The sequence below is a fragment of the Hesperophylax consimilis genome, chromosome 19 (assembly GCF_061612785.1).
Source record: "Hesperophylax consimilis isolate HC1 chromosome 19, BYU_Hcon_1.0, whole genome shotgun sequence".
Lineage (NCBI taxonomy): Eukaryota > Metazoa > Arthropoda > Insecta > Trichoptera > Limnephilidae > Hesperophylax > Hesperophylax consimilis.
In genome coordinates this window covers 33,443,904-33,467,019 of record NC_142854.1, presented here as the reverse complement: position 1 = coordinate 33,467,019, position 23,116 = coordinate 33,443,904, and the positions used below count along the sequence as shown (strand labels likewise).

Genomic DNA, 23,116 nt, shown 5'->3' with positions numbered 1-23,116 from the left:
GTAACATTGGCTCCTCCTTAGCTGACAATATACATAGCAAAATCACATGATAGTATTGAATCGTTTTATCTTCAACCTAAAATAATAAAATCCATAAAAAATGTAGGTTCTGGTCTCTCGACAGAATTTCTTCATATTTTATCAAAATTAATTAATCAGTGTTAAGATATTAAATTGAGAAGGAACTTTTCCTTTTTGAGGGAAGGTAATATCAATTCAAAAAGGTGGGTCCAAAACTAATACCTCAAACTCTAATTCGAAGGAATAACTCAATTCATTTGCATCCAATAATCAAAATAGCAAGAACCTTCAAATAAACTATGGAGTTCCGCAGGGATCAAAACTAGGACCACTATTGTTCCAAATGTAAATGATATCTCCAAATTAGATTATTAAATAGGCTGTGTATTGATACACACTTAACATTTAACCAGCATATTTAAGATATTAAAGATAAAACTAAAAAGTAACTAACCGTCACGCCGCTTCCCCGAAGGGGTAGACAGAGAGAACAGACCTCCAAACAACTCACACACTTCTTGCCTCATTCACATTCATATATCTTCTCATACATACTCTTCTATTATTCTGACTCTTGACATGACACGACTCAAGTATCTAATTCACTCAATCGTGCCATGTCTTCCTCGGGCGTTCCCGACTTCTGCAACCATATAAAGATAAAATCTCCCTGCTAGCCGGTTATCATATCTGTTACCAAATAAAATTTTAAAAGGACTATATTAAGCCTCGTACATTAACATTTAAAATACTTGATTGAAATTTGAGAATGAAACATAAATGAACTACAGATAACACAAAACAAAGTAAACAAAAAGTAATTTCTGTCTCCAAAATAAATAATAAACGCATACATACAAATACAGAATTCATTAAAACGTCCCAAATACATACACACTTTACACGGCAACAGTATTGGTTAAGAGGTGGGCGACATATATAATTGCCTTCCAGACAAAATCAAAAACGAAAAACTGTAGGTACATTTAAAAGAAAATTGTTCACTTTTATTCACAAATAGCAAACAATTAAAGTGAAAAAATACTGTTATTTAATCTACTTACGTGTGAAGTAATTAAAAAATATATATATTTTAGTTATTTATAGTTAAATAAGTGAAAGTGTAATTTTCTTTCTTAATGCGATGAAACTCAAACAGTGCTCCTCACGGGACCCGCAAACAAGCTCAAAGGAAGGAGGAAAAATGTCAAAAGCACAATGGACACATGGTGAGTGCTCGCGTAAACTATATATATACTGATTCCGCTTTAAAATAACCAAATACATCAACGAATGCAGACCTCTTCAAGGTAGGCATTAAAGAAGTCCCCACCACCACACTCTTCCCAAACCCCCTTCAAAACGTTGCTCAACCTAAAGATAGAGAGTTTCCCGTCTGCCTAGCGCACAGAAAAGGCGTTCTCGTGAGATGTCAGAATTATATCCTAAAACTAAAATAACACAATCCAGCAGAACAGCGAATTTTGTAGAATCTAATTGTAGGTATGAGCAATACGAGCAGATACGGCCTGAAAATAAAATAAACGAAGGTAACATAATCCAGCAGAAAAGCGTATTATGAAGAATCGAGATGTAGGTATGAACATGTTGATAGGGCTGTACGTAAAAAAAGCCGCAGTTTTTTTTGCAATTGAATTTTGGGTCTGTATAACAATAATTGTTATGTTCCAAAAAAAGACAACAAAATACCTGAATTCGTTTCGGTAATGGATTCCGGGCTTTCTCTTTTCATTAAAGGATAGTCTATATCACTTTCTTCTACACTTGTGCCATGCTCTAACTTGATTGCGGTGGAATTCATGATTTTAAGTAAGGATTTTATAGTTCTGTTTCACTTTAACTTTAATGAGGATTTCTTGAGAATAGGGTTCATTGTTTGGACGTACAAATTGATTAAAGGAATATAACCAAATGACATAACCAACAAAAAAATGACAAGCATTCAACGGAAGTAGTTCCATAGATAATACAGAAAAGAAAATAATTTTTGGGATTATGGTGAAATCTAAGTGTTGCCATATCTTCAGTAATATTCAAGTATTTTTTTTGAAGATTTTTTTTACGCACGTACGTTTTATAGTATTCATTTGCAATTTTCGTCGGCGGCATTTATTTTTACTCGGGAGATATTTTCAATTTGTATTGATATTACAGGCGACTAATTATTGCTGATAATAATTTATAATACAAATGAAGTTAATACAAATAAACAAATAATGGAATACAAATAATATGAAAATACAAAAATTTATAAAAAATTAATGTAAAAAAATTGCCCTAGAACCTTTCTTAAGTTTATTTTGTTTCCAGAACTCTGACAAACTAGTTAAGTGTCTACTAACTAGTGATGTGCATCACCGAAACATTTTAATGTTTGACCCCCTTGAGGTGATTTTGCACAAAAACGGCGCTATAAAAATCATCCAAATATTTATTATGTTTATTAGTATTTTATTGAGAACGAAACATCAAAAGAATCGAGTGATTAATTGATGTAATCGCACGGGGTTTAGTAGCTGCGGACAGAGGCTGCTTTTTTTGTTCTCGGAAGATGGGGGGGGGGGAGGATATAAATATTGTACATCCATAGGGCAGCATTTTGATAAGAATGTACTTAATTAATTTGTAATAAATGGGAAAAAGCAATGTTTTCATACTGACAATGATATTTTTATTGTTTACTCTGTATGACCATTTTCTTAGACTATGAATTAAAATAATAATATTTCAGTGAAATAAACAGTCGATAAAAGAAATACTATAATGTTTCGTCTCCACGGACATAAAAACCCAACATAAAATTTATATATCGGGCTGATGACCGAGGTTTTTCACAACATTTACTAGAATACATACTAACTCTATTTAGTTCTTCATGTTTTTTTCGTTTTTTCTCTGAAACGTTACTATTGAAATTATCGATTTATTTGATCAAACATCGATGATTCATACACATAGATTCTAATACACATAGATTAAATCGTAAAAACGTCTCTTCTAGACAGTGATGCACTATTTCAAAAATAAATAAAAACATGTTTCTCGTAAGCTATTTACCAAGCATTTAAACAAGAAAACAACGGTAGGTACCTGAACATATTATCTATATTTTTTTATTAATAAACAGCTATTTCTTTTTAATAACAAAAAATCATCACACTAATAAAATCATTAAAAATATATAATCGCTTAAGGCCCGTTTATAATAGGAATAAGCGGTAAGAATAAGCCGTAAAGCCCTAGGCCGTAGAAGTTGGGAGATAGGAAACCTGTGTATCCGTTTATAATAGATGGCAATAATCTCTTAATTTTTTTCTTGTATATTTATTAAATTGATCGTTGTCTACCGTCGCCATGTCTTTAAACAAATTATGGAAATGTCCTGTTTTCTTCGTTTATGGTTAATGGGACGTACACTCCAACGTCGTTTTTTTTTATTTATTTGTGATTTGTGGTGATTGTTTTATTTATAATATTTTGAATATGCTGTTTAAATGTAAAATGTTTATCAATACACATTCCAAGATATTTCTCCAGTATCAGGATTTGCAAGTTGTTATATTTAATTAAAAGATTAAACGACGAGCAATGATTAAACGGGTTGAGCTTAAAATTATGTATCCTGTTTTTTTTAACATTCATAGTTAGGATATTTGATGGGAGGCAACTGTTATTTTTTTCTAGTACACATCTGCCAGGCGTCCCGTGACAGCTTTATATTTAATTTTGTGAGATATTAGTTTCGTTACAAAAAAATCTTCATTGTATTATCTTCAGGGCAAATCAATAACACAGTGGAAGATTTAAAATGGCAACACTGAGATTTTATCACAAACTCGAAGATTATTTTCTGCAGTATCTATGGGTAACTTTTTCCGAATGCTTGCTGTCGTCTTTTGATGGTTATGTTATTTGGCTTTATTATTTTCACCATTTTGTTGACCTTCGACAAACGCAATCTATTCTTCTCCCAAGAAATACATCAATGTCCTTAAAGTTAAACAGAAATACCAGATGGTCAATTACAAAAATGTTCTGATTTTATTTTTTTATATTTCTATTTGGAAAAAGGTCAAAAAGTTCCCAACTCTTTCTTTGAAGTATATTTATTTTTTGCATTTTTTTTATTAAATAAAAATTTTGTACCCGATAATGCTAAGCTATTGTAAGAAGCAGGAGCTTGGTTAAATAATTTTATGTTATCAAACAATAACTTCAAAATAGCATACCGACGACGATGATTTTTTATGCCATACCCATGATGTCGAGATATATCTATTTTGTTATTTCAGGTAGCATTTATGTGGAGACTGTACCCATCAAGGCAGAACCGGGACCCCAAGCAGAAGATGGCGGGATTCCTTATATGGAAATAGAAATAGACCTGCCAGATGTTAAAAAGGAATGTCTAGCGCACTTTAAAAGTGTTATCCAGACTGCAGGTAAAACCGATGTTCAATTGTTTGCATTCGTTAAATTTTTCATAATTCATCGTAAATACATATTTATACTTATCGAGCTTTATCCGCTGTACTTTTCAGACTTAATAACGGACCTGAATAAGCAACTTGGAAAAAACATCTTTTCATGTCCCGTCTGCAACTATTCATGTTCTCAAAGGGGAAAATTAAAACTTCACATACGTACACACACTGGAGAAAAACCTTTTTCATGTTCTTACTGAAGCTATTCATCTTCTCAAAATCAACATTTAAAACGTCACATGCTTACTCACACTGGAGAAAAAGCTTATTCATGTGCAGACTGCAGCTATTCATGTTCTAGAAAAGTATATTTAAAACGGCACATGCGTAACCATACCGGAGAAAAACCTTTTTCGTGTTCCATCTGCAGCTATTCGTGTTCTCAATCGGGACATTTAAAAAGTCACATGCTTACCCATACTAGAGAAAAACCTTATTCATGTTCTCGAAGGGGATCTTTAAAACTTCTCATACTTACCCGCACTGGAGAAAAACCTTTATCATGTTCTTACTGTAGCTATTCATGTTCTCGAAATCAATATTTAAAACGTCACATGCTTACTCACACTGGAGAAAAAGCTTATTCATGTTCAGACTGAAGCTATTCATGTTCTCAAAAAGTATATTTAAAACTGCACATGCGTAACCATACTGGAGAAAAACCTTTTTCGTGTTCCATCTGCAGCTATTCGTGTTCTCAATCGGGACATTTAAAAAGTTACATGTTTACCCATACTGGAGAAAAACCTTATTCATGTTCCTACTGCAACTACTCATGTTCTCGAAAAGTATATTTAAAACGGCACACGCTTAACCATACCAGAGAAAAATCTTTTTCTTGTTCCATCTGCAGCAATTCTTGTTCTCAATCGGGACATTTAAAAAGTCACATGCTTACCCATACTGGAGAAAAACCTTATTCATGTTCATACTGCAAGTATTCATGTTCTCGAAGGGGATCTTTAAAACTTCACATACTTTCCCACACTGGATAAAAACCTTTATCATGTTCTTACTGTAGCTATTCATGCTCTCGAAATCAATATTTAAAACGTCACATGCTTACTCACACTGGAGAAAAAGCTTATTCATGTTCAGACTGAAGCTATTCATGTTCTCAAAAATTATATTTAAAACTGCACATGCGTAACCATACTGGAGAAAAACCTTTTTCGTGTTCCATCTGCAGCTATTCGTGTTCTCAATCGGGACATTTAAAAAGTTACATGTTTACCCATACTGGAGAAAAACCTTATTCATGTTCCTACTGCAACTACTCATGTTCTCAAAAAGTATATTTAAAACGGCACACGCTTAACCATACCAGAGAAAAATCTTTTTCTTGTTCCATCTGCAGCTACTCGTGTTCTCAATCGGGACATTTAAAAAGTCACATGCTTACCCATACTGGAGAAAAACCTTATTCATGTTCATACTGCAAATATTCATGTTCTCGAAGGGGAACTTTAAAACTTCACATACTTACCCACAATGGAGAAAAACCTTTATCATGTTCTTACTGTTGCTATTCATGTTTTCGAAATCAATATTTAAAACGCCACATGCTTACTCACACTGGAGAAAAAGCTGGAGATAGCGTCGCAAACACGGCTCACGGATTCCAGGAATCAAAGAGAAAGTGAGCCCGTGTGCGCGTCGTGCGCCCGCTGGCGGCTATAAAACGGGCAACAGGCCCTCAAAACGTCAGATATCCAGCAACCACCACCAGCTCTACACTTCTCTCTGCTCTGCCTTCTACCTCGCTCCGACTTCTGACTCTACTCGCCTTCTCTTCTTCTTCTGACCCTCGCCTCACCCCGGACCTCTCTGCCCCCTACGACCAGACCCGGATTCTACAGCAAGGACGAGTATCAGCATCGGACCAGCTACAACGGCTACAGAGACGCCCCGCTCTACTCCCCGACGCCACTGAAGGACGACGCCTTCTGCCTCCACGGATTGGGATCACCGGCCCTATTTACAGTCTTGTGTGTCATACACTTCTGTCTGGCACAATCTTGTTTTTTTAACATTCATAGTTAGGATATTTAATGGGAGGCAACTGTTATTTTTTTCTAGTACACATCTGCCAGGCGTCCCGTGACAGCTTTATATTTAATTATGTGAGATATTAGTTTCGTTACAAAAAAATCTTCATTGTAATATCTTCAGGGCAAATCAATAATACAGTGGAAGATTTAAAATGGCAACACTGAGATTTTATCACAAACTCGAAGATTATTTTCTGCAGTATCTATGGGTAACTTTTTCCGAATGCTTGCTGTCATCTTTTGATGGTTATGTTATTTGGCTTTATTATTTTCACCATTTTGTTGACCTTCGACAAACGCAATCTATTCTTCTCCCAAGAAATAAATCAATCTCCTTAAAGTAAAACAGAAATACCAGATCCTCACTTAAAATATGGATTCCACCGCCATCAAGTTAGAACCTGGCACAAGTGCAGAAGAGAGTGTGGCTGTGATATTCGATATAGACTATCCTTTTATCAACAGAGATTGTCCGGAATCCATGAACGAAAACAATTCAGGTATTTTTTTGTCTTTTTTGTACATAACTGTTATACATATACAAATTTTAATCATGTTCGCTTGTCTGTATAGACATGCTCATACCTACATATCGATCCTTCATTCGCAATTCTACTTGTTTGTGTTTCCTTTATGATTATTTTGTGATACGCGAAATTTTACGACAGCGCCCATTAATGTGCAGTGTGCAGACAAGTGAACTATCGAACCCTCAATCTGGGTGACCGTGAGATATTAATACAGTAACTCAAAAAATTTTATTTGGGTTTTCGATGATATTTTGCTACTCTATAACCCCGTTTATTGTGTTATGACGCTACGTCACAACACCCAATGATGACGGGATTTTGGCATTAATAGAAATGTAATGGGCAGCATTGTCTTTGACAATCTTTGTTTATTTTGAACAAGAGCAACACCGAGAGGGAAGAAGAAGGAAGTTTCCTGTTTCCGACCACTCTAGAACGGATCCACGAGGAGGCCCAGTGGATCGGTTGGATACAGTCAATTATTTAATAAAAGTGTCATCTTAATCGTACGATTTCAAGCACAGTGGTTCGAGTGCTGAGTATTAATTATGGGTTGTGCATATTTGTAAATGTCAAATCAATAGCACAGATGTTACATTTACGGCGTGAAGCCGAACTCGATTGAATGGCGTAATGAAGAGCATCGAAACCTTATCGGCTCCCGTCCTGGTATCCTCCAGTGAGTGTTGTGCTTTTCCGCAATAAACTAAACCATCTATTTGGCGAGATTATTATTTACTCACATACATCGCCGCCGCGGGACGCACCGTTCATGCGACAAATAACGTGACTACAGATCATCACCACGTCGAGGGTTACCTCCGCCCCACAGTTCCTGAGATTGGATCCCTGGCAACGCCGAGGGCTGCTGCCAACCCTCGGATCTCTCCGACGCTTAACATCGAACGCAGTGTTATTAGATAGTTAGAAATAGTAATGAGTTTTATCGACCAGGGTCAATCCTTTGGGGTGAGTCATCTTATCTATATATATAATGTCAATCCATAATTTGTAATATAGTAACCTTACATGTTTCAACAACATACAGTCTTTTCATTGACGCCCTGTGATGTCCCAAAATTATGTGTACAGGTTAATAATGGCACGGCCCTCGAGGTATTCTGCTCTACCTATTCAACCTTACAACGAACAGCGACAACACTCACAATTTGTTTGTTGTCTGGCGCCCTTTTTAAAATCAAAGTTGTTCGTTATCTGATGTAAGACTAATAAATATGAACTAATTAGTTCATACCCACCTTTGCCGTAACATATGGCGCCTCAACGCGTGTTTTGAACCTCCTGTATACGTATTTTGGGATGTTATTATTTGTTTCTGCCTTGCTTTCATCTGCTATATGAAGTGCTATATGATAGCACGGCAATTTTTTTTTTTTTGGTCTAAAAAAAAAAAAAAAACAAGTAGATCAAAAAAAAAATATTCTCCAATACTGACATCTTTGGATTTATATATGCAACTAACATTACAAGAATGATTCGAAACCTCGCTGAATTATTTGGTTCGCGACACTGTTGTGTACCTACACATATGTTTGTTTTTTTAATTACATATGTGATTTAGCAAACTTCTATCAAAATTCAAAATAATTGAAATCAATCATATTCAAAACAATCTTGAAAAATCGAAAGCGAATTTTATAGTAAATATAATTTAAATTTGAAATGAATATTTGCTATTATTTTATAAAAGGGTAATTACGACATTCCAAGAATTCCCTTTGTTCACGATGTACTCGTCTGGCAGCGGCAACGAAATAAATTATTATTAAATAATTGCTATTCAACATTTACGAGGATTATAATGCATTTTCTAAAAATAGACTTGTTTACGATAAGCGACTAGCATTATTATTATTAATTTAAAATCAGAAATAATGTTCACTTATTCTAATAAGAATAATTCACGGGAGTATATATTTTTTTAAATACCAAGCGGTATCTACATATTAATCGACAGTGGGATAAATTATTAATCGACTGTGGTCTCGATTATTAATCGACAGTGGTTTCGATTATTATCGATTATTTTTTTTCTCTTCTCATCTCTTTCATAATAATAATTTATTTTTTTTAAGAAAAACGGATATTTCGAATTAAAAAAAAAAAAGAATAATAAATATTTTTTTAATTTAACATTTTTTTTGGAATTAAATTTTTTTCTAGAAATTGAATATTAACTTAAAGCCTCAAGATGTCGTCACCTATACCAAACATTAATAATGCATCAAAAGAGGAACTAATCGTAGAGTTGACATCAAGAAACATTATACCAACAACTACTTTCGAAAGTCTACGTAAACAGGCGCGTGATTTTAATAAAAAACTGAACAAATCCACACCTGTTGACTCAGAATTAATCGACACGGATTCTGAAGGGGAAACACAGGGACCGTATAAAATTATCAAACATACAAAAATTATTTACAAAGAGCCCACAACAATAAACGTCGATAATTGGAAACTCAAATTTGATGGAAAAACAAATGTCAGAGAATTTCTTCTTCTTCTAAACGAGAAATGTAGAATCAAGAATGTCTCACACGAGAATTTAGTACGCGTTTTTCCGGAATTATTAGAAAGTGTTGCCTTATTATGGTTCAGATCCATTTATCGTGAAGATTTACAGTGGGACGAGCTGTCGAAGTTATTGATAAAACAATTTGAAGGTAATGACTTACAGACAGACATGAAAATAAAATTGTTTAATATGAGACAGCCGAAGGACATGTCAGTGTTAGAATTCACATTAAATATGAAGGCGTTAAATAACATGCTGGACGCGAAATTACCAGATAATGAATTACTTAAACTTGCAAAAAAAGCTTTATCTCGCAAATATACAAATCTTTTAGTTTCTAGGGACATTGATACTTTTGAGCAATTAACCACACATGCTGGAAACCTTGAATCATTTTTAACATTAGACCAAGAATTTGCGTCTTCGTCTTTAGGTTTCGGAAGATCGGAAAATAAAAAGGCTTACAATAAAGTAGAACAGCAGGTTCCCTTTAGTACAACAAATAATAATAATAGTAATTATAGACGTCAGTCGTACAATTTCAAACCACCGGTTGGTAATAATAATTATAATAATTACAGGCAGCCGTCTTATAATCCAAGACCACCTATTGAACAAAATAAAAATAATAATCTTTATCATTCAGAACGCAATCGTGGTGTTCACAACACACAACACCCTTCTCATGAAGAACAGAGCAAGTCTAGAACTTTCACGAGGAAAGTTACTTGCCAATTTTGTAATATTCCTGGTCACTCTATTGATAATTGCAGAAAAAAGGCTGCGTTACCAAATAAATCCCGTGTTGGAGCACTTAATAATTCAGGATCAGGAAAATCAAAAAACTAGATGGGGGTCAATCTCGCCATGCCCCTTCCTGTCGCGAAAGGAAGAGGGAGTGGGAGCGTTGGCTCCGTCTGGTTCACCAGTTCCTTTCGGTTCCTTCGTCCGAGGTAGTGGGCCCATTGCCACGGGAGGCGGAAACTGGAAAGGATGGTCGACCGTATGCTCGTATAAATATATTTAATGATTATTTTGATGCTTTGTTAGATAGTGGTGCTTCTCTCTCATGCTTGGGAGGTGACACCTACAAAATTTTTGTAAATTTAGGTATAGTATTAGATAAGGTTAGAATTAGTGTTACGACAGCTGATGGAACGGCTCAGCCTGTCTTAGGGACAATGACGTTGCCGGTGACGTACAAGTCCATTACAAAGGAAGTTTTATTTTACGTCATCCCGTCGTTGTCTCCAAATTTTATATTAGGAATAGACTCTTGGATGCAATTCCGCATCGCACCGGAGTTGTTTTCAAGAGCTAGTCAACCTTCTTCGGAAGGCAAGATTAATGGGTTGCGGGCTATTAGGCCAGCCTCATCATTATCTCCGTCAGAGAATCGGGCTCTCTCTGCGGTGATCGATAAATTTAAATCCATCTCTTTTGAAGAACGCGGACTAGGTTTGACACATTTGGTCAAACATAGAATTGTTACCACAGGACCTCCAATAAAACAGAGGTATTATCCTTTATCCCCAGCTAGACAAAAACAGTTGGAAACAGAAGTAGACGAGATGTTAAAATTAGGAGTCATCCGTCCTTCACGTTCTCCCTGGTCAAGTCCAGTACTTATAGTGACAAAAAAAGACGGAACGGGTCGTTTTTGCCTCGACTCACGGAAAATTAACAACGTTACAATTCGCGATTCATATCCTCTTCCGTATATATCAAGGATCCTGGACAAGCTTGGCGGTGCCAGGTACGTCTCGTCCATAGACCTTTCTAAAGCCTTTTGGCAGATCGCTTTAGATAGGGACTCCTGCCAAAAGACAGCGTTCGTTGTACCGGGTCGAGGATTGTTTGAATTCACACGTATGCCCTTTGGACTTAAAAACGCCCCTAGCGAGCTCCAAAGATTGGCCGATGCCTTGTTCGGTCCAGAATTCGATGAAAACGCTTTCTGCTACTTAGATGATCTTATTTTGGTGTCAGAAGACTTAGAATCACACCTTGATTTATTGAACCGTGTCTACGAAAGACTACGAGACGCAGGTCTAACCATCAACCTAAAAAAATCGGAATTCTGCAAAGCCGAGCTCAAATATCTTGGTTATATGGTTGACTCGCAAGGTCTCCGGACAGACCCTACAAAAATAGAAAGCATTAGAGACTTCCCCGTACCTAGAAATGCAAAACAAATTCGTGCTTTCATCGGTTTATGTGGATATTTCCGACGATTTATTAAGGGTTTCTCAGGCATTGCCGCCCCACTGACCAGACTTACTGGTTCCAAGAAAGGAATCAGCAATTTTTCTTGGACTCCAGAAGCTAAGACCGCGTTTAACGACTTGAAAAAAGCCTTGACCACGGCTCCTGTTTTAAGTTGCCCGGATTTTTCCAAGCCCTTTGCAATACATTGTGATGCAAGTTCTGTAGGAATAGGCGGAGTCTTAATTCAAAATATAGATGGGCAAGAACATCCCATCGCATATTATTCACGGTGCTTAAACGTGCACGAGCGAAATTACGGCATTACAGAGCGGGAACTTCTAGCAGTGTTGGATTCAGTAACGCACTTTAGACCTTACATAGAGGGTGCACACTTTACGGTTGTCACTGACCACTCAAGTTTAAAGTGGCTGGGGTCTTTGTCAAACCCTAGTGGTAGATTAGCACGGTGGAGTTCTCGTCTCTCACAATTCTCCTTTAACGTTGTCCATCGCAAAGGGACACAACACGTAGTACCAGACGTACTCTCACGAATGGACCTTGCCGTATTGTCGGGTATAGATTCAAGCCATACGACAGATTCTTGGTATTTAAAAACTTGGAAAGGTTGCCAAGAGTTTCCTCAGAGATTTCAAAATTTTCAAATAAACAACAATGAATTGTTTCGACATACCAAGACTCGTCTGGCTCTGTGCGAGGACACCGCATGGAAAAAGGTGGTTCCTCAGGAAGATAGACAGGTTATTTTAGCTAACTCACACGAGTCCTCGCGAGCTTGTCATCCTGGAGTATTTAAAACATACAAAAAATTACAATTACGATACTATTGGCCTAATATGTACAGAGACGTTAAACAATTTGTAAGTCGCTGTACTATCTGTAAGGCACATAAAATAAGTACATCACCACCTAACGGCATCTCTTCAAACCCTAAAAAAGTGACAAGACCCATGCAAATGTTGTCTATAGATTTAGTAGGCCCCTTACCTCGGAGCTACTCAGGTTTTACTGTTATTCTGTCGTGTGTAGATGTCTTTTCTAAATTTACATGGCTATTTCCGCTGCGCAACGGCTCCGCGAAAAGCATCGTGAAAAACTTAGAGGAGAACATCTTCCTTGTTCACGGTGTACCACGTACCGTCGTCTGTGATAATGGACGTCAATTTGTTTCAAAAGAATTCAAAGACTTACTTAATAGTTACAACATACGACCACCTTTTTACAACTCATTGTATACTCCTCAAAATAATGTAGTGGAACGTTACAATCAGACATTGGGAACAGCACTATCTATTTTAGTTGAGTCAGATCACAGGAATTGGTCTAAGTTTCTTCCTCAAGTTCAATCAGCTATGAACAATACGGTCAATTGCGCTACAGGTTATACACCTAACTTCTTAATGCACGGTCGGGAGCAGATACTAGACGGCGATCTGCATCGTAATCCGTTAGCCGATGAGGAAACCAATTCGCAAGGTTGTGCTCAACCTAAAGCATATGCACAAAAATTAAAAGAGTTGTCTTTGGTCTACGAGCAAGTCTCAAACGCTCTCCTCAAAGCTTATCAAAAGGGAGCTAACCATTACAATTTGCGCAGGAAGCATATTACCTATCAGGTAGGTGACCTGGTCTGGAGAAGGAATTTCGTACAATCTAGTGCATTGAATTATTTTGCTCAAAAACTAGCCCCTCGTTTTGTACAAAATGTTGTAGTAAAGAAGAAATCAGACTTAATTTATACGCTAGCTGATTTAAAGGGCAAAGAAACTGGCGACTTTCATGTGAAAGACATAGTTAAGTCAGACAACGTACCAGTTTAACTTTCTTCCGATGATGCTTCGGAGGGACTGGCCATCCTTGCCGAAGTACTCGGAATAAAACGTAAATAGTTTCATTTGTTATTTTTGTAATGTTCGGATTTTCACAGCCGGTCTGATCAACCGAGTTGGGATACTCCAGCATTCTAGACAGACTTTGGTCCTGTCATACGTGCATTTTGTTAAAATCACTTAAGTAAACCGCGTGGGCGTGTAATGTGATTCAAATTGTCGCCACGACAAAACTTTTATATTATATATATTATAAAATATTTATTTTTCGACTCTAGTTATGATACTCGAGTTGATTATTTCATATTATTCAAATACTACTATTTATTTACTTTATGTACCTTATTGCACGGTTCGAACAAGCAGATGAAAGCAAAGCAAGCAAGCAAAAAAAAAAAAAACTATTTTATATATGTGTTTTAATTTGTAAACTTGAAATACTCGTTGACAATCGCCTACTGTCAACTTGCGTTTCAAGCCCACTTGTTTACATTATGTTTAGTATGTAAGTAAGATTGGTTATGGTTGGAATGACCCCTGGATTGCACAGATGTATGGGTCTAGACATCTTTGTACTCTAAAGTATCACCAGAATTTCATTGTTTTTTTATGTTACTCTTCTTTATATTCAAAATACCAATGTCTCTATCATATTTTATAATAATATAATTGGTAACTAAGAAAGTTTCCCTAAATAATATATTAAATTAAATATCTGTTCTTATATACTGTTCAACTTGTTGTTTTGAGAGCACAATTACATTAAAATGTCTATTTAATTGATAATAGATAGCATGTTTTACCGATTACACCATATTTTTTATCATGGATGTATACTATAATACTAGCGCCTTTCCTATTGGTTAGGTTGTTGACATTCCTTATGGATTACCCTAGCTTACACTCCTGCGAGCGTGTAAAGACTTACGACTTCTTAAGAACATTCTGAGATTTGCATTATTACAATGTTTCTTTTTATGTAAAACTACTCTGTGAAAACTCACCCAAAGGACCGATTTAGGTAGAATAGGAAAGCTCTTAGTAGCGAACATTTTTCTTTCTCCTAAAAGGACGTAGATTCAGTGAAGTGAGGGCTGCTTGCACCCTAAAGTGTTGCCTAAATGGCTTTCTAGAACCCTACCTTGGGTCAGTGATGCTATGATGCATATAGTGTATAATTGATGTGCTGGACACACATAGGTATAATTTAAAATTAAGAATGTGTTGTCCAACGAATAGTGTTTAGACTTATAAAACTAATGATGTTTATGCTGTAGATGTAACGTTAACGGTAGTCCAAGACATAAGTCAGATAATCTTCACCCAGTATTTTCAATGCTGCGGGTGTTGACGGACCCCGTTCACGGAACATTGGTTCACCTTGTTCTTTAGGTTAAGTTACCTTAATTTTAAGTTTTTGGTCTTGAATGACGGCGTTGTGAACCCACCATCTTGCCGGGCAAGATGGGTGCGATTGGAATCATAATGAACTCATTCGTATTGTATTTTATTTTATTTTTATTTCTAGTAGTGTGCCTGCTACAATACAAGTTTTACTTATTAATGCAAATTTATTTTTTCTTTTTAGAACACCCGGAGGATTGACCTGAACAGATTAGGATTAGGTTAGTTAGATAAACATGTTTGAGGGCAAACATTTGTTGGGCGAGCGGGGTATTGTTATGACGCTACGTCACAACACCCAATGATGACGGGATTTTGGCATTAATAGAAATGTAATGGGCAGCATTGTCTTTGACAATCTTTGTTTATTTTGAACAAGAGCAACACCGAGAGGGAAGAAGAAGGAAGTTTCCTGTTTCCGGCCACTCTAGAACGGATCCACGAGGAGGCCCAGTGGATCGGTTGGATACAGTCAATTATTTAATAAAAGTGTCATCTTAATCGTACGATTTCAAGCACAGTGGTTCGAGTGCTGAGTATTAATTATGGGTTGTGCATATTTGTAAATGTCAAATCAATAGCACAGATGTTACATTTACGGCGTGAAGCCGAACTCGATTGAATGGCGTAATGAAGAGCATCGAAACCTTATCGGCTCCCGTCCTGGTATCCTCCAGTGAGTGTTGTGCTTTTCCGCAATAAACTAAACCATCTATTTGGCGAGATTATTATTTACTCACATACATCGCCGCCGCGGGACGCACCGTTCATGCGACAAATAACGTGACTACAGATCATCACCACGTCGAGGGTTACCTCCGCCCCACAGTTCCTGAGATTGGATCCCTGGCAACGCCGAGGGCTGCTGCCAACCCTCGGATCTCTCCGACGCTTAACATCGAACGCAGTGTTATTAGATAGTTAGAAATAGTAATGAGTTTTATCGACCAGGGTCAATCCTTTGGGGTGAGTCATCTTATCTATATATATAATGTCAATCCATAATTTGTAATATAGTAACCTTACATGTTTCAACAACATACAGTCTTTTCATTGACGCCCTGTGATGTCCCAAAATTATGTGTACAGGTTAATAATGGCACGGCCCTCGAGGTATTCTGCTCTACCTATTCAACCTTACAACGAACAGCGACAACACTCACAATTTGTTTGTTGTCTGGCGCCCTTTTTAAAATCAAAGTTGTTCGTTATCTGATGTAAGACTAATAAATATGAACTAATTAGTTCATACCCACCTTTGCCGTAACAATTGGTTCCAATTTATTATTTATAATAATAATGTTTGGATCATACCTATAGCGCTGAGAAAAAATTCCTAAATTGCGCTTCAATTTAACCACTCGAGCGAGAGTGTTTTCCTTGTTTTCGATTAATTAATATCATACCTCCATTTGTACGGAAACATAAATATAAACTCCTTACTGCAGGTTACTGCCAATGAATCCATTTGGATTTTACTGCTAATCCTATATTTTTAGGTTTTATAAAAAATAACATGTAAAAAATCGTTAAATTTATAATTTACTTTAATTCATATAAATCCTCTGACCCCCCACCATACGAAAGAAGAAGAAGATATAAATCACCATCCTTAATATGGGTAGCCATCGTTCGAGCGGTTAATTTCTATATAATAACCTAGTCATATCAGTAAAACTTTTTAGCAAGTATTTTCTCCTAACAGGTAGAATGGGTTTACCGCACAGACATAGGAATTAATAGACGAGAAGATAAAGGCGAGGGGTAAAATCAACTGTTGAAGAACGAAGGGAGTGAAGATGACTGTGATTCGTCAATAAATCAATCTGACAGTAAATAGGCATCTCGCATTATAATATCACCATTTACTTCTTAAAAGTAAAATCTGCTTTGAATGAATAGACATTTTTACATGGGAGCGCAAATTACTCGCCACGTTATGAACAAATTTGCGAAGTCCAAATTCGGCAAAGTAAGGCAGCTTCTATATTCAGAGTCGTAGTTAGTTTCAGAGTATTTAGTTAAGACACTTTTATATTCATAATTTACTTCCCAGCAACCAACCAGCTTTGTGTTTCGCGTCCAGACGTTTCTCGATGTGATAGTAACAACTGATTCATATTATACGATGTGAATATGCTTAAAATAAAATAAAATATTGCTTATATATGGAATGTAATACGACAATTGGGTTTATTCTCTTTTTTCGCATCTATTTTTACCAGTTTTCATAGTACAAGTAAACATTTTGCCGTGTTATTTCGTAAAATGAACCGATGATGCATCGACCATAGTTCGCACAAGAATGATGACGTCACGTTTTCAAATATCACTTGAGGCCGTACGCGAGCCCAGCCGGCTCAATGGAACCGGTATGGGGAGTGGGGATAATACGCTTTTAATCACTTAGGGCAGGTCTATTAATATTCATATGTCTATGGTTTACCGTAAACTTCAACGCAAGGGATTGTCACCATCGAAGCAAGTGAAATTTCTTATTCTAAAAGTATTATTGAGGATCCTGGTATGAGAAAGGAAACCTTTGAGCCCTCTGAAAGAATTCACCAAACGACGGGTAAGCTAAATTTCCTTGATGTATTTTTTTATAAACTCGCATAGCCAGTACTCTGCAAATGAAGGTACGTCCCGCATGAATTGGCGCACACGAGAAAATTTACTTGCGAGCAACAGGGTGATCCGTTTGACACTTTCCCACCACAGACGTCAGGTGGGAATGCTGTCCTTGTACGTTGAATTTTCTAATTAATGTGTTATTTTTAATTTTTGAAATAACTTAAGGAGTAAAACCTCAAATATTCATCCCAGAGAAGTAAAAAGATGTCTCATATATTATTCTTCCATGACACTATCCAGAATGAATTTAGTTCGATAAGAGTCTTGCAATCATACATAAAAAGATAGCAGCCTACATAAATGTGCGTTAAGAAAAATGATGATATTGTTGGTACTTCTTTGTCGAAGTATGTTACAGTTTAAAATATTACCGAAGGAAATAGGGTCGGATTAGTTCACTAGTAGAGCAGCGCCCCGACAAGGCTAAGGTCCTATGGTCAATTACAAAAATGTTTTGATTTTATTTTTTTATATTTCTATTTCGAAAAAGGTCAAAAAGTCCCCAAATCTTTCTTTGAAGTATATTTATTTTTTGCATTTTTTTTATTAAATAAAAATTTTGTACCCGATAATGCTAAGCTATTGCAAGAAGCAGGAGCTTGGTTAAATAATTTTATGTTATCAAACAATAACTTCAAAATAGCATACCGACGACGATGATTTTTTATGCCATACCCATGATGTCGAGATATATCTATTTTGTAATTTCAGGTAGCATTTATGTGGAGACTGTACCCATCAAGGCAGAACCGGGACTCCAAGCAGAAGATGGCGGGATTCCTTATATGGAAATAGAGATAGACCTGCCAGATGTTAAAAAGGAATGTCTAGCGCACTCTAAAAGTGTTATCCAGACTGCAGGTATAATCGATGTTCAATTTTTTGCATTCGTTAAATTTTTCATAATTCATCGTAAATACATATTTATACTTATCGAGCTTTATCCGCTGTACTTTTCAGACTTGATAACGGACCTGAATAAGCAACTTGGAAAAAACATCTTTTCATGTCCCGTCTGCAACTATTCATGTTCTCAAAGGGGAAAATTAAAACTTCACATACTTACCCACACTGGAGAAAAACCTTTTTCATGTTCTTACTGTAGCTATTCATGTTCTCAAAATCAATATTTAAAACGTCACATGCTTACTCACACTGGAGAAAAACCTTATTCATGTTCAGACTGCAGCTATTCATGTTCTCGAAAAGTATATTTAAAACTGCACATGCGTAACCATACTGGAGAAAAACCTTTTTCGTGTTCCATCTGCAGCTATTCGTGTTCTCAATCGGGACATTTAAAAAGTCACATGCTTACCCATACTGGAGAAAAACCTTTTTCGTGTTCCATCTGCAGCTATTCGTGTTCTCAATCGGGAAACTTAAAAAGTCACATGCTTACCCATACTGGAGAAAAACCTTATTCATGTTCATACTGCAGGTATTCATGTTCTCGAAGGGGAATTTTAAAACTTCACATACTTACCCACACTGGAGACAAACCTTTATCATGTTCTTACTGTAGCTATTCATGTTCTCGAAAGCAATATTTAAAACTTCACATGCTTACTCACACTGGAGAAAAACCTTATTCATGTTCAGACTGCAGCTATTCATTTTCTCAAAAGGTAGCTTTAAATCGTCACATGCTTACCCATACTGGAGAAAAACCTTATTCATGTTCATACTGCAGGTATTCATGTTCTCGAAAACTATATTTAAAACGGCACATGCTTAACCATACCGGAGAAAAACCGATTTCATGTTCTGATTGCAACTATTCAAGTTCCCAAAAGGAATATTTAAAAAATCACTTGCTTACTCACAAAAATAAACAGCCTCTTGTGTGATTCATTTGCTTCGAAACCTTTCAATGTAAGAACTTAAATCTCAACATACGAATTTATGTTTAGTTGATGAAGGACGCGTAAAAACCGTATAACTAATTCATATCGGAGTTATGAGACGCATTCCATAGGAAAGAAATACATATTCAAAAATAAATAAAATAAGAATTTGTTTGTACTAATATTAGTTTCGTTACTAAAACTTCTTCTTTCTTATATCTTATCAATAATACTGTGGAAGATTTAAAATGGCTACACTGAGATTTCATCGTTAAATCGAAATTTTTTTTCTACATTCTTGTTTATTAACTTCGTTATTTATCCTCTCCACCTAATACCAACTAAACCTTGACTTACGCAAGCTTAAAACGTTTTTATCTCGGTTTTTAATAACTATTTACGTACCAAAGCAATTTTTTATGAATGTTATAATTGTCAATACTCTGTATATGTTTCACACATTTAATAAATTGATAAATTACCACGAATTGATCTTTTTTATTCTTCATTACATTACATTACCCGCCAAACTACCAAATGTTCATTAAAGTTTGTATGCAAATCTTTCATGTGAACTAACTCAATAAATTATTTTAAAAAATACGATAAGAGTTCTTGGAATTTTTTGAGGTATAATATCATAATAAAACTACCTATTTTTGTCATTTTACAGATTTGTTGTTTAAAGTTTTATTTCAGAGTTCAAAAAATGATACCTACCTCTATAAAGTTGAACCATAACTATTTATTCAACAATTTTAATAAATGGTGGTTAAAACAAAATTATTTTTTCTTATAAATATTCTTTGACATTTTGATTGAGCAGCTTCCTCGTTCGTGACTCCAGAAGCCTCCAGTCAGGTTGTAAGGCTGATCGGCTTGTGTTGGCTTCTTTCGTTTCACGCCAAGGATTGGCTTGCCGTTGAGATAGATTGAGATTCGCTTCTCATAAAAAAACTTGTGTTTTTTGTTGATACGTTTAATATGTCACACAGAAGAGGGTAGACATTTAAACTTAGAGAGAGAAGCGAGAGTTGGTTGATAATGAATGTTGAAGAATGCTAATGTAGGATTGAATTGTATCTCGATCAGCTATTTATAAAAAAACATTGATTTGACGTGACTACAGACACAAGATATTATAGACGCGAAATTATGACAATATTACACTATGACGTGCCATAAACAAAAATATTTAACATAAAAGGTGGCTGTGGTACACGGTACCTACCTACGGGCCGCGAGGTGCGGGGAGCACTTCGGCGGTAGTCTGTATTGTCATTCGGTATTCTGTAGTCTCACAGTTAACAAGCAATAAACGATCTCTGTAAATATTTAACCAGCCTTACGTATCATTATCAATCCTGAACCCAAGTCCCTTTTAAGGTGAATCTACAGGATACTACAGTGGCGACGAGGAAATTTAGTCATTAATAAAACAGTGGCGAAGTTTAAAAGAATTTACGCGGCAAACGTGTTGTTAAAATTCATGAAATTCGGAGAGTATTCACGTAATGGCGGTGCTCTTTTAAATGTGACGGACGGGGAGTCTTGCAACATTCATAGAACAGGATTGTAGAATCTTTGAAAGATAAGTTTGAAAAGAATTAAGCGGGGAGCTGAATTGCGAAACCAGAATCAAAAAAATTTGTTCAAGATAATCACGCGGGAGGGGGGTTATCGTGAATAGGATAAATGTCCAGCGGGGAGCTGTATATATATATTTCAAACCATAAGAAGCCTGGGGCTGAACAACAGCAGCACAGCTGGGAGCTGTACTGGAGCAAGGAGCAGCTGAGAGCGGATCCTTGGGAACTATCGGTCGAGAGCTATTCGTGGAGTACAGCCGAGGTTAAGAAGGAAGATCTGCAACAGGAGGGAGTAGATGACCAGAACCAGAGCTTCAACATCATTAGACTTAAGTTAAGTCCGTAGTTTAAGTTTTGTGTTGATAATTTTTTTTTTAATATTGTTGTAAAATCATGGCTCAAATTAAACCATTAGAGACCTTCAGTCACAAGTCAGATTGTTTCGGGGTTTTCAAAGCAAGATTGGAGAATTACTTCATATTATATGATGAGAAAATTACTGCCGAAAAGAAACGTGCTATATTCTTGAACGCTTTGGAGGAGGAAACTTTTAAATTATTGATTGAGTTGGTTACTCCTAAAAAAATAAATGATGTCACAGTAGAAATTTTGTGTGAATTTTTGGGTAATTATTGTGAAAATGTTACTTCGTTGTTTGAAGAAAGATCAAAATTTTATAATGTAGTTAATGAATCGGGAGAAATTGTAATAGAATTTGCGGCACGGTTAAAAAGTTTATCCATTAATTGTAAATTCAGTACTAGATTTGAAGATAATTTAAAAGATTTATTCATTTGTAATGTGAGAAACCCTAAAATTAGAGAACGGTTATTCATTGAGGGCGAAAAAAATTCGTTTGAGAAATTAATTTCAATCGCAGCGTGTTTAAAGGCTTCAGAAGCAAATTTTAAAGATGAAAAAGTGTGTTATCAAGTAGCTAGTTCACGTTCACGATCAAAAAGTCCGAAAAATAATCCATCAGTATAGAAACATCGAAGTGTTTATTTAAATTCGAGGCATAGTAGAAGTTCATCACGCGATAGTAATAATTTTAAACCGAAATTGAAGCATCTAGATTCGGAACAGAAAAAGTGTTTTAATTGTAATAAATTCGGGCACTTTAAATCAGAGTGCAAGGTTGTGAATAATAAATTTTCGAAGTGTTTTAAATGCGGACAAAAAGGTCACATTGCTAAATTTTGTAGAAATATTTCGTGCATTAAAAAAAAGATTTTTGTCTCAAGTATTAATAAGAGGATTGAACCGTATATAATTAAATTGAAAATAAATGATATTTCATTCGAGGCAATGATAGATTCAGGAGCGGGAATTAGTGCCATACCCGAACGTATCTATAAATTATATTTTAATCATGTTAATTTAATGCAATTTAATTTACACTTAGCGAGTGACGATAACAGGCCGCTAAAGGCGAGCGGTAAAATAAATTTATTGGTTACATGTAATAATAATCAACAAAATTTTGAATTTGTGGTTATTGAAAATGGTTCGGATTTAATTTTAGGTAGAGATTTTATGGAATTATTTGGGATTAGCATTAGTTTTTTGAATAATTGCACGGTAGTAAATAATTTTGGTGCTAATGAAGAAAGCAATTTAGATGTCGATAAGTTGAAAACACAATTTGGAGACGTATTAACGAATAAATTAGGGAAATTTAATAAATATAGCGTTGAGCTGGAATTAATAGAGGGATTTCAGTCAAAAATGTGCAATGCAAGGCAAATACCTTTAGCTATTAAAGATAAAGTCGAACATGAAATTAATAGACTTGTTTCAGAGGGAATATTACAATCAGTAGAAACGAGTAGATATGCATCTCCCATTGTTCCAATAATTAAGAAAGATGGATCAGTTAGGATCTGTGGAGATTATAAATTAACAGTTAATCCAGGTTTGGTTGTAAATAAATTTCCAGTA

General features: G+C 35.7%; 1 protein-coding gene and 1 long non-coding RNA gene across 2 annotated transcripts in view; one reads left to right on the top strand and one right to left on the bottom strand.

Annotated features, from left to right (window-relative positions):
* LOC149415182 (uncharacterized) overlaps nt 1-1,927 on the bottom strand; it is a 141,674-nt gene extending 139,747 nt beyond the window's left edge. The window contains exon 1 of the mRNA XM_089643159.1: nt 1,732-1,927. Within this exon, the coding sequence (XP_089499285.1) occupies nt 1,732-1,843 (112 nt within the window). The 5' untranslated portion in view covers nt 1,844-1,927. The remainder of the gene's footprint in view (nt 1-1,731) is intronic.
* Nucleotides 1,928-17,563: 15,636 nt separating this feature from the next.
* On the top strand, nt 17,564-19,986 carry LOC149415181 (uncharacterized). Its single transcript, XR_016303874.1, has 3 exons — nt 17,564-17,680; nt 18,451-18,600; nt 18,700-19,986. It is a non-coding gene; the product is annotated as an uncharacterized LOC149415181 (long non-coding RNA).
* The last annotated feature ends 3,130 nt before the right edge of the window (nt 19,987-23,116 follow it).